Source organism: Nannospalax galili, unplaced genomic scaffold (assembly GCF_000622305.1).
Source record: "Nannospalax galili isolate Female #2095 unplaced genomic scaffold, S.galili_v1.0 scaffold597, whole genome shotgun sequence".
NCBI lineage: Eukaryota > Metazoa > Chordata > Mammalia > Rodentia > Spalacidae > Nannospalax > Nannospalax galili.
Window position 1 is genome coordinate 312,961 of NW_008339519.1, and position 13,324 is coordinate 326,284.

The window sequence follows — 13,324 nt, forward strand, 5'->3', positions numbered from 1 at the left end:
AAAGGGGATTCACAATGAGTTACAAACAAAATTATTTCTGAGGCACTATGTTTCTAAAAAAGAAAAATAATTAATGATTCTGTGAATAAAACTTTAATAAAAACAGAGAAGAGAGTTGTTAACTTTATTGACTGTCTGCAAATATATGAGCATTATCACTTAAAACATTCCCTTTGTCCTTGGAGGATTCTTGCTGCTTGTCTGGAATTGGTCTTCTGAATAACAAATCCTGTAATTACTATGCAGAGTAAATCATTATTCTTGGGTTAAATTCAACAACAAAAAAATAATTTCTAGCTACCTCTTTCCCCTGTGACTTGCCAGTTTACCAGCTGTGACATAGTTCACCATGCCTTTGTGTTTGAAAAATGTCAGTTCATCTCACAGCCTTGTAGGAGTGAAATGTGCCTTGGGGCGTGTGACTGCCAAAGTACATCATGAAGAGGATCCTCTGGACTCAGCCTCTTTATGTACATAATCTTGCTGTCTTCATATTTAAAAGTGAGGAGCAAGGGTTTTTATGGGAAAGTTGCTGCTGTGGGTGGATATGGAGGGTGTGTCCAGGTTCAAGTTCTGGTAGGCTGGGCTGGATATAGTACGTGTGGCCAGATTCAAGTAGTGGGAGTCTAGGTTGGATATGGAATGCGCATCCAGGTTCAAGTAGTAGAAACTTGGTCCTCAGTGTTGTGGTGAGACCTTTAGAGCTGGGAATTAGTGTGCGGTAACTGTTGTCAGGGTGTCCTAGTTTGCTTTCTACTGCTTTGATAAGCACCATGAACAAACCCAACTTGAAAAGAAAAGGGTTTATTTTATCTTACATCTCCTAGGTCACAGTTTATCACCGAGGGGAGTCAGGGCAGGAACCTGGAGGCAGGAATTAAAGCCCAGGCCATGGAGGTATGCTGCTTACCGACTTGCTTCTCTGGCCTGTGCTCAGCCTGCTTTCTTATACAACACAGGACCACCTGCCCAGAGGTGGCACCACACGAATGGGCTGAGCCCTCCCTCATTACCCAGCAATCAAGAAAATGCCCCACAGACATGGTCACAGCCCAATCCAATGGAGGAAATTCCTTAATTGAGGTCCCTTCTACTCAGGTGTGTCAAGTTGACAACTGATGCTGTCCAGCACAGCTGACCCCCTGTCAACTTGACACACAACACATCACTACTAAACATGCCTTATCCCCAAGATCTCATGTTAATATCAATATTATATAATAAAACATAGTGCAACCTGAAAAGTCCCACAGTCTTTAAAAAATTATAACACTGTAAGTCTTCTAATTGTGGGCTGCTATAAAATCTGAAATAATTTAAAAATACTCATTTCAAGAAGGAAGAGCTGGGTACACTTAAGTAAAACCAAAGTCCTTCAGAATAGCTCAGTGTTGTTGCACATCTGAGATTCATTCATGATCTTTTGGGCTCCAGAGGGCTTGGGCAGCTCTTCTCTGGCTCTGCTATCCACAGCACACACAGCTAGCCTCATAGGTTCAAGCCAGCTCCACTTCACACCTGCCACTGCCCTTGGTGGTCATCCCTTGGTCCTGAGATCTCCAATATGCTGAAGTCTATACTGAAACTGAGGCTACACCCTCACCAGTGGGGTCTCCTGACCACTCCAGGTGCAAAGCTTCAGATTCTCTCCGTGACCCCTTCAACCGTGGGAGTCTTCACTGCAGCTGAGGCCACACCTTCATAATGGCCTTTCCTGGCCTCTCATAGTGCCAAGCCTCAGCTCCTCTCCAGGACCCCTTCATGCCTTCCAAACCAGTTTCATGTAGGAGACTTACACATTACCAAATCCTCTTTCCAGCTTGAGATGGAGCCTCAGACCCCCTCTGGACCACAGCTTCAGTGTGCAGATCCTGAGGAAATACTTCCCAGAAGATTTCGCCTCATTGATGCTGGTCTCTTCTTAATCACAGCTGATTTTTCAACCCCAGCTAACCAGCACCAATTGTCCCAGTAAAGCAAAGGTTTCATTTTAGTGGTGTTGGTCTCTTGTTACTCATAGCTGATTTTTTTTTAACTTTTTATTTTATGCGTATGCATGTATTGCCTGCATGTAGGACAGTGCAATTCTTGTGGAGGACAGAAGAGGCTGTTGGATCCCTTGGAATTGGAGTTACGAACAGTTGTTAGCTGCCATGTGAGTGCTGGGGTTCGAACCCGGGTCTTCTGCAAGAACAGTAAGTGTTCTTAAACATTGAGCCATCTCTCCAGCCCCTCACAGCTGATTTTTTAGGCCCATCTGACCAGAAACCACAGATTATTCAAAATAACACACACACAGCCCTGATAGTCTTCAGTTCCTTTGAAACTTCATAAGCCAGGCCACCATCACCTGCATTTCTCCACGCTCTCACATAACAGCTCACTGAGCTTCAAGTAATTTTCCAGTCCAAAGCTCCAAAAACTTTTACAATCCTCCCAGACAAATATGGATAGGTCCATCACAGCAGTACCCTACTTCTTGATACCAAATTTTTTGTCCTAGTTTGCTTTCTATTGCTGTGATAAATGGCCAGGACCAAAACCAACTTGGGAGGAGAGGGTTATTTTTATCTTACATCTCCCAGGTCATAGTGCATCACCAAGGGAACTCAAGGCAGGAACCCAGAGGCAGGAGTGAAGCACAGGCCATAGAAGAACACTGCTTACTGGCTTGCTTCTCTGGCCTGTGCTCAACCTGCTTTCTTATGCAATACAGGACCACCTGCCCAGAGAAGGCACTATCCACAGTGGACTGGGCCCTCCCACATCACCCAACAATCAAGAAAATGCCCTACAGACATGGCCACAGTCCAGTCCATTGGAGGAAATTCCTCGGTTGAGGTTACCTCTTCCCCATGTGTCAAGTAGACAACTGAAGCTATCTAGTACATGGGGACATTGCTCTCAAGGAGGGTTAATGCTGGTGTCTTGGAGTGCATTCTCTTGAGAGGAATTTACTATGAAAAAGCCTGGCCCTTGAATTTCTCTGACTTGTTGGCTCACCACAGTATTTCTTCTACATATGGTTCTGTCATGGCTGCGAGACCATCACCAGAACTGGGCAGATGTTCTTGAATCTCCAAAATTGGGACTTAAATAAACCTCTTTTTCTTATAAAGTATCCAGCCTCAGATATTTTATTTTTATCAACAACAGAAACCAGAGTAAGGCACTCATGATTAGTTTTGGTTTGCCTTGGTAAAAACAAAACCATCTATGGTTTGAATTAAAAGTAGTTATGAGGGCCAGTGAGATGGCTCAGTGAGTAAGGTCTCTGCTGCCAAGCCTGAGAACCTGAGTTTAACTCCTGGGACCCACATGATAGACTGAGAGAACAGACTCAAGCAAATTGTCCTTTGACCTCCATGTGAACAACATAGTATGTATATACAAACATACACACACAAAAAAAAATGTAAAAAATTTTTAAGTAATAGCATAATTTTAACTTTCTAAAAAAAGAATTTTAACAATCTTAGAGAATATAAAAGGTAAGACTTTTTCACATATTATTTATTTGAACACCAGGTTTGAAGAAGTTGCTTCACAATTTTATATCGTCACCTTTTAACTCCAACACTTCTATTAGACAGCCTTCTGTCACTATATTGACTTATAAAGAGGAAAGATTAATTTCAGCCAGTGGTTTTGGAGTCCATGATTGATTGGCCCCATTGCTTTGGGACTGTGTCCAGGCAGCAACATACGGCAGAAATGCATGGTGGAGCAAAATCATTCCTGTCATGAGCAGGGGGGTGAAGGTGAATAGGAAGGGCCATGAGCCTCACATTCCCCTTTAAGGGCATGCCAACAGTGACAGGATCTCCCACTAGGTTTTACCTTCTGAAGGTTCTACCAGCTTGCAGCACTACCACAGGGACAGATTTAACACATTAAAATTGAGCTCAGGATCCCCCTAGCCTAGGGAATAGTGCTTGTATCAATTACTTTTCAGTTGCTATGATAAAAACACCCTGACCAAGGCAGCTTACAAAAGGAAGAGTTGATTTGGCTTATGATTCCAGAAAGTTGATAAAGGGGAATGGCAGGAGGTGGCTGGAGCAGAAACTGAGCATGCAGATCTTCAAGCAGTGACAGGAAACAGAGAGCCTAAATAGAAGCAGGTAAGGCTGTATACTCTCAAAACCTGCGCCCAGTGATGTGCTCTCTCCAACATGAACACACCTCCTAAAGGTTCCATAACCCATCCCAAACTGCCACCAACTGGGACCAAGTGTTCAAATACTTGCTACCTACCTACGGGGGACACCACAGTGCTGCCCATAGTAGGCTGGGTCTTCCAAATCAATTTTAACTTGAAAAAATAGTCCCCCACATGCAGACAGGCTAACTCATTGTAGACAATCCCTCATTGAGATTTCCCAGGTGACTCTAAGTTGTGCCAAATTGACAAAGCTAACCATCACAAGGGTGGTGATGTTGAAGTTTGCAGCCTTCATCTTTTTTATTTTTTTGGTCTTTTTTTTTGAGACAGGGTCTCCCCCAGCTGTCCTGGAACTTACTATGTAGACCAGGCTGGCCTTGAACTCACAGAGATCTGCCTGTCTCTGCCTCCCGAGTGCTGGGATTAAAGGTGTGCCTGTAGCCTTCATCTTATAGTGAAGTTCAAAAAGCTTCATGTTGGTGGACAATTGTGGGACAATAAACAAAGATGTCAGAGCTGCACTGATACCCAGTTTTGACCTCACATTGGCCACTGTGGATGGGATGGTGTGGAAACATGGCAGCCATAATAAAACAGGCAGTTCTATTCTCCAGAGTTAAAAAGCAAGCTTCTAAGAAAATGTGTGACAGAGTAAAGTGCAGGTTGCTGACATGCCCTACCGTAGTCATATTCTTAGTAGGTGTGAGTAGTAAGATAAAGTTGCATTACACATTTACAAATATTTTCCATCACAGCAACAGTATTTTGAAAAGTGGTAAATAGCTGAGTGTAGAAGCAGGACTGACTGCTAGCCCAACGCCACGGCAAGGCTCTGCCTCAGAAACATAATATGAATAATAAGTGGTAAAGTTGAAATTATAGAATGGCTTGTTTCTTTTAAAAGCCAGTTCATTTTATAACCACAATTCACATTACAATCTGTGGTGGATGAAGGGTGAGGAGATGGTTCACTGCATAAAAGGGCTTGCCGTACAAGCATGAGGACCTGAGTTCAAGTCCCTAGAACTCATATAAAAGCGAGGTTCATAGTGGGAAGGTCTGTAATCCCAGCAGTCCTGTGGGGAGATGGGAGGCAGACACAGGGCAATCCCCAGAAGCCCAGCGAGCTTGGAATTCACAGGAGAAAAACAACAGAGATCCTGTCTCAACTAAGTGGAAAGTGCTCAAGATTGTGTACTCATACGTACATAACACACAGACACACACAATTTCTGGTGACTGAATACAGTGTGTTTGTTGAGGTAGCCTTTTCTATAAGTAGTGTTGACTTGAAATTATTTTGATTAATTACCGTCTGTCCATGGTGTGCAAATATTCATTAGTGCTAGTGAAACACTTTACTACAAGCTGAGCACAGCTGGTTATCAGTGGGAAGCTCAACAGGCATTCAGATTAGGATGCAAAGCCAGGGAGAAACAGGCCACTCCTGCCTGATAAGGCTGAGACCAAACCTGAGCACCCCACCTCAAATCACCATGACAGCCCACCTACAAATGGCTGCTCTGATTCTTCCATTTGGAGAGCTGTGCCTTACAAACGTGACAGTGTGCAAGGCTACTCATACCATGGAATTGATCACTCTCAGATCAGGAGAAATAATAAAAAGCCTTCAGAGGTGTTGGAAATGTCAAAAGAGAAGTGTTTTTGTTTTGTTTTGAAAAGGGGGGACTCATATATCCCTGGCTGACCTCACTTTCACCATGTAGCCACAGATGACCTTGAACTCCCTATCAGTACTGGGATGAATATATATATATATATAAACAAAATTGATGAAATTAGAATTTTGATCAATGTTATAAAACAAATATCTACCATGTATTAGAAACTTTAATGTATTAGTTCTCCTGAATGGTTTTCTATCCAACTTTATACTGTTTTAAGATTGTAAGGCTGAGACAACTGTGTATAGAAGTCAGTTGGCGAAGGTTTGTTTATAGTACCATATACTGTTTTATCTGATACGATTTAGTGTGCTGAATGTGGTTTGTTTGTTTGTTTCCCAGCACCCACATGGCAGCTAACAACTGTCCATAACTCCAGTTCCAGGGGGATCTGACAGCCTCTTCTGTTCTCCAAAGGCATTACATGACACGGGTGCACTTACCTACATGCAGGCAATACACACATACACATAAAAATAATAAAATACTTTTTTAAAAAGGAGGTAAAGAGTTCAAAAAAGTGACTGGAAAGAGATTGGGGGCAGAAAAACTGTGCAGTTTATGCTATGGTTAGGGAGTTGGCACTGCCTGCATGCCAACTAGACAGAGTTGGTTTCCTGCCAGAGGATGAGTTAAACCTGTATCAGTCCACTGTGATCAACCATACAGCCCCAAGAGTTCCATCTGCTGAGGTGTCAGACCTCAGCAGATCATGTGGCCCTCAACCAGCTTCATTTTCAATTATATGTATGGACCGAAAAAATTGTCATGCTCCATTAATTTGAACAGAAATGTTCAGATTAGCTTCATTTCACTATGTCACGTATATAGAGATATAGATACAGTATATTTCTATTTATGTTTTTTGTTTATTGTTTTGTCAAGATCTTGTTATTTAGCCTGGCCTTGAACTCCCCATTCTCTTACCTTAGTTTCTGGATCACTGAGATGATAAGCATGTGCCAACACAGCTGGCTTATGTGTATGTTATTAGTTTGAGAGAAGATTTCATGTAGCCCAGACTGGCCTTGAACCCACTATGTGGTTGAAGATGACCTAGAACTTCTTATTTTCCTGCTTCCTCCTCCCGATTTCTGGAATTACAAGTGTGGACCACAACACCATGTTTGTGCAGTACTGGGGATCCGACTCAGCACTCTGTGCATCCTAGACAAGCACTCTGCCAACTGAGTTTTATCTCAGTGCATTGTGTGGGTTTTTTAACTATGAATTTTTTTAGTTAGTAAGTCTCTTCAGTGTGCATTTCACAAATATGCCTTGGGTTATATCGCTGCTACCAAACAACAAGTAGGTTTCCATTGAGAAGAAAAGAGAAACATGCAATGTAAAAGGTCAAAGTGGCTGCAGAAAGTCAGCTGCATTTTTATACATGCGAACAAAGTATAAACTGAAAAGTGTTCTAAGCCCAGCCTGTCCCATTTTCTAGTGATTCTTTCTTCCAGTATCCCTTATCTGACTCTTCTAGGCAGACTTGAGAGAATTTTAGAGTTGGAGATTGCCTAGCATCCTTGGGTAGCTAAGGTGATTATTATCTTCATAAGTTCTGTCTATTCTTTTCATTAAGTTAGATGTTGGTTTAAAATTGCACTTGGAGAATTGTATCTACCAACTTTAAGTCATCAGCAGCTCTGAAGAACTAAAGAAATAAGGAATCCAGTCATTAAGTGAATTATTTTAATTACTCAAATAAACATACATAATTGATGTAGGTGAGCGATCACAAGGGGTTTGATGAAATTTGCAGGGAGTTGTCATCCTGCTGTTGGAGACAGTCCTAAAGAGCTCCTGTTGACTCGGCCTTCAGGGACATGCACATTGCTATGGAGGCTAAGCAAAAACCAAAGCTAAGAATGAAGGTACCTGTTTGGGAAATATACATTGAGTTACACAGACAAGAGTTACAACCAACTGTGGGCCTGCTCCAGTTTGGCCATTTAAAAAGAGGACAATCTGAATGCTGCAGCGTGGTCATGTGGTCCATCCTCTACACAAATACAAATAGAGAGGCCATTTGATAACAATATCAAAACTTCAGTTCTTCAGCGGGATCTTGGTCTTCATATCTGGAGAAAGGCAGGCAGAGATGGGTTGGACATCGGCCACAGGCTGGCTGCACCTAGCACTGTGGCTCCTCACCCTTGGTCTGCCGGGGGCCTCCCAAGGCGCTCTGGGACCTGGCCTGGGCTGTGGAGTTGAGGACCTCCTCAAAACTGCCTCCACTGTGGTTCGCCCCACCTACTTTCGTCTGAAACAAGCAGGCAGACAAAAATTCAGTTAGTTATTTAGTAACATTTTGTAATTTTTTATAAGAATGTCAAACGTTTGATAACTTTTAAATTCAGAAATAAAACATATTTAAATAAATAAATAAATTCAGAAATAACTTTTTCTTCAGAGGCACATAAAGTTAAGTGGAGAAGTTAGTTTTCTCTAGAGGTGTTCCAGAATGTCATTCATAATGGTTCTAGGATAGTATTACAAACTTTAATTTCCCACAAGTTTAGCGTGATTCCCTTTATCTCTTCTACAGGTGAGAGTCTAATCCTTGTAGGAACATAATCCAATTTGTAGATGTGCAACATCTGCCCTATTCACCCAGATAACTGACTCAATCAACATGGAACTGGATTTTAGATTAGTTCTCCCAGTTTTACAAATGTATAGACATCCTTATGTGACTTAAACTTAGGTTTTCTATTTGAGGCCTAGTAGGGGAGTAGGACGAGCCTAACTTCTGAAAAATGTTTGTGTGGGTACATGTGTATGCGCAGATGTGCATGTACATGTATGTGGATACATATGGAGGCCAGAGGACAACCTCAGCTCAGCTATCCTTCCTCATGTGCCATCCATTTCTTCTTTTTTTTTTTGAGACAGGATTTCTCAATGGCTTGGAACGTAGGCCAGAGAGCTGCAGGGACTGCCCCACTGTTCAAATTGTGTGTGGCACCACACCTTGCTTTTTTTTTTTTTTTACATGATTGTTAGGATTAAACTGGTCATTGTGCTTGCAAGACCAGAAGCACTTTACCTACTTAGGGACTTCCTTAGCCCCTTGGGTTGTTTGGGCTTTTTGTTTGTTGTTTGTTTGTTTGTTTGTTTGTTTTGGAAGAATCTTGCTATGTAGCCCAGGATGGCCTTGAAGTCAATATTTTTCCAGCCTCAACCTCCAGAGTAGTGTCACCACACCTGGCCTGAAAACTGTCTCTTGACAAGGAAGAGTAACTCAATGGATCCAGATTTCTGACCTGTGCTTTGAGAGCTTGAGACAGATCAAGTCCTGAGCACTAGGAATTTCACATCTCTCTAGGCAAGTGAAAAAAATCCCTTAAAATGCTGTAAGGGAGATCTCTCTTGTGTCCTTGTAATTGACTAAATAGAAACAAAAAGAAGTCAAGTAACATTTTAAAAATATGCTTAAATATTTTGAATGATTCTTCATTAAAAACTCTTCAAATGAATATTTAATAATGCAAAATATTTAATAAAAGCCTGAGTAGTCACATTGGTCTTCCCTTAACCATCTACAGTGTGTAAAAATACCAAGAAAAAAAGGAGTTACGAATAGATAATGCTGTTATCGCTGTTTGGTGACCCACTGTTACCAAAATGATGTAGGTACGTACTCAACATGGAAAGGTATGTATCTACTTGGCCTGACCTTTAAGAACTTTACCAGGGTTTAAAAGTAGTTCATTCGTTCAAAATATCTTCAACTGCCATCAAGTCCTTTTGAACTTTAAATTCAGTTACTAAATTGACATTGCTTAGATCAGAAACACCCTCCTCCCTTTTTATTATACCCTACCCTGGCCTGTAACTCTCTATAGCTGAAGCTGAACTCCTGATCCTCCTGCCATAGCTTCCAAAGAGTAAATATTTTAGCCTTGGGACCATATAATCTTTTAAAAAATATTTTATTTATTATTTTTATTTTAAGCATATGAATGTATTGCCTGCATGTATGTGAGTGCATCCATGTCGTGCAATGCTGCAGAGGTCAGATTCCCCTGGAACTGGAGTTAAGGATGGTTCACAGCCACCATGTGGGTGCTGGGAATCAAACCCAGATCCTCTGCAAGAGCAATCAGTGCTATTTTATGTGTATGAGTGTATTGCCTACATGTATGTAAGTGCACTTGTCTCTTTCAATGTCAGAGGAGGTCAGAAGAGGGTGTCAGATTCCCTGGAACTGGAGCTATGGACAGTTGTTAGCTGCCATGTGGGTGCTGGGAGTTCAACTTGGTCCTCTGCAAGAGCAGCCAGTGCTCTTAACTGCTGAGCATCTCTCCAGCCTGGGACCACATAATCTTGATGATATATAAATACATAAATCAGCTTTTGTAGAAAATGATCAGTCTTAGATCATACTATGTAAGTAAACAGCATGGTTTGATGAGGTATGCACAATAGAATTTGAATTTCATGTAATTTACTTTTCACACATGACAAAATATTCTTTTGTAATTTTCAACCATTAAGATGTAAAGCCACATTTAGCTTATATATAATCCAAAAGTAGGTGACCAGCTGGTTCAATGTTCTTAATTTATGGACTTCTGCACAAAGCTTCAATTGCTACATTTTCTTCTCTTAGCGCTGAGAAGAGGCAGGGTAGACAAGAACACATTCAGCTGTGTAATTTTTCACTATGTTTGTTTATTTCCTGAGAGAAACAAGTAAGTTTAATATAGTGTAATCTACTGTGTTAGCTGTTCCAAATCCTTTAGGATTTTTTTTTAAATTCACATTCTCTAATAATAGAAATCACACAGTATTATATAAAGTGAATTCTAATTATTAATGTTTTCTTTTAAACTTTGTTGCTTCTAGTTTTCTATTTTCTCAAATTCAAACAGTAAAAAGGAGATTTTTTAAAAGAAAGTAGTTTGGCAAACAAGTAGAATAGAGAGATTTCCTAACCACGTGTGTTTACTGTGTACGCACTGTGTGCGACTTTGGGCTGCAGACAGCTTAAGAAAAGACACAAACAATAAACCTCTTCTACCCTTCTCTCATCCAAGGATCTGTCACTTTGTGCGCCCAAATTACAATTGTTCTTTGCAGAAAATTTCATCTTAACTGCTGACTTAGGCTTCCTAATCTCTATAATAAAATAGCTGACTGAGAAGACAACAAAACAGCTAGCGGTATAATCTAATCTCTTTGTTTTCTAAAGGTTTTGATTCAGACTATGTAATGTATTCATCAAAAAGCAGGTGCACTAAAAATATGGCCTGCTTGATATGGAGGAAGAGTGGGCAGCAGGGATGCCAGTGTTTGTGATAAAGCAGAACATGGCTAGTGATACCAAATGTGCTTTTAGGAGCTGGTTCTGCATCTGCCTGTTTTGGGGGGATGAAATAACAAGCATACTACTTGGCTGTACAGGTGACATGATTATGAGGAACTGGAAAGTTTCTCATGGAATATTATGCTCTTTATTGAATTGAACATAAAAGAAAATGCCCTGCTTTGGTACGATGCCCTATGGGCTGTGTCGGATTGCACGAGGAGATGGCATGAGGGGGCCTCACTTCATAAGAGAAGTTTTTTTCTTCTCATAGATCATAAATGTAATCATGAATCCCTGACACGGCTTTAAAAACCAAGCTTAATGCAGGATATATAAGAAGAAGTGCAAGACAGAGGTCTACAGGGACTTCCACTCATCCTTCCTGAATCTCAATCTATTTTCTCAAGAGAAAACAGCCTCACAACCCACAGGTGGAGAACGACACAGAAGCTTTGGCGTTTTAGGACATGAAAGTAAACCACAGCAGGTAAAGCATAGGAAAAGGAGCTTAATAATCTATTGTTTAGTCTGGGCAGCAGGGATTGAATGAGAAATTTGTAACTGTTGAAGAAGTAGGAGGCTTTATGCAAAGCATAATTAACAAATTCTCCATTGCTTGGGTGAGCAGAAAAAGAGGATTAGACTGTGACTGTGAGGGAACATGAGTCTTGTCAAACTCATGGACAATCCAGCAAGCACAGAATCTGCTTTCAGGAGGTCCTGACGGCACATCCGATGAGCTGTGCCTGTCTGATGGAGGAGGTTGGCGGTGTGCCTTCCATCCCTGTGAGAGAATAGTGAGAGGCTGAGATTGTGTATCAAACACAGGCTTACCAGTTGCCTAAAAGCAAATGAAAATAGGTTGTTCTTTATTCTTCTTTGGCTTCTCCGTATCTCCTTCTTCTAAAGAAACCTAAGAAGTACAACTTCTCCTTTGTCAGAACTTATCTAACAAGCAGCAGAATCTGTACTTCTGAGGTGATGTGAGGCTGAAATCCATGGGTTGAAAAAATGGCTCAAGAGTTTTGAGCCTTTCGTTTTGATATCAGATGTTCTAGAAAGAGACATGTCCACAACACTGCATGTTCTTCCTTAAAACAATCCCCTACAGGGTGATTTAATGGCTGCTACTGATCCTTGAATACCCCAGAAGAGAAGAGGCTGACAGTTACTGAAATCTCACAATGAGACACTGCCAGGGAGTGAAACCGATGAAGGTGTGGTAAGCACTGAGTGATAATTTTATTCTTGAGCCTTCCACACCCGATCGCAGGCCTGTTAACATAGACCATGGATCAGACTAAGAAAGACTTTCATGTCCAAATCATCGGGAGCACCTGGGACAGTAGTTAGGAATAATGTACACCCTGGTGGACACTCCTAGGTAGCACCAGTAAGAATGGCATGGTGAGGGTATGGAGGCAACTGAATCATCATTATTCCAATCTAGTTAAAGATCCCTAGTAATAGGCAAATACAGGAATGGACTGTATTCAGGATACAGATTATATCAAGATGTAATTACATCACTTCAGGTGGCAGCTTCTAAAAGAATACTCTTAATAACAGATTTTCAATGAGTTTTCCTAATTTACAATAATGCCTTTAAACTCAAGACTTATTTTGCTTTTGATCATTTCCTTTCCTCTGTTAACTAACATTTATGCTTAAACACTGAAGTTTTTATTTTTTTTAATTTTATTTATTATTCTTATTTTATGTGTATGCGTGTATTGCCTGCATGTAGGTAAGTGAACCCGTGTCATGCAATGCCCGCAGAGGTCAGAGAGGCTGTCAGATCCCCTGGAGTTATGGACAGTTGTTAGCTACCATGTGGGTGCTGGGATTCAAACCTGGGTCTTCTGCAAGAACAATCAGTGTTCTTAACCACTGAGTCCCAACAGTGAAGTTTTGAATACCTACTGGAATGAGAATAGTTTCCATTGATGCCCATGGATCACATGCATTACTGGAAAATAATGTATTTTGTGACTTTGCTTAATTTTTTCCTCTGTGATCACCATACTGCACTGTGTTCAGTATGTGAAATTAGTAAATAAGTCCAGAGGGCTGATGGTACTGGATGGCATTATAACACATCATAGGCCAAACCAGAAAAGCTGTGAGGTGTTATAGAATCTTCATTCACATTTAAAT

At 41.0% G+C, this 13,324-nt stretch overlaps 1 protein-coding gene across 6 annotated transcripts in view; it reads right to left on the reverse strand.

Moving 5' to 3' along the window:
* Window positions 1-7,531: 7,531 nt before the first annotated feature.
* Tpd52l1 (TPD52 like 1) overlaps window positions 7,532-13,324 on the reverse strand; it is a 100,879-nt gene continuing 95,086 nt past the window's right edge. For all 6 annotated transcript variants that reach the window (XM_029564098.1, XM_017798466.2, XM_008834256.3 and 3 more), the window contains one exon: window positions 7,532-8,116. In XM_029564098.1, coding sequence (XP_029419958.1) covers window positions 8,107-8,116 — 10 coding nt within the window. In that variant the 3' untranslated portion in view covers window positions 7,532-8,106. The remainder of the gene's footprint in view (window positions 8,117-13,324) is intronic.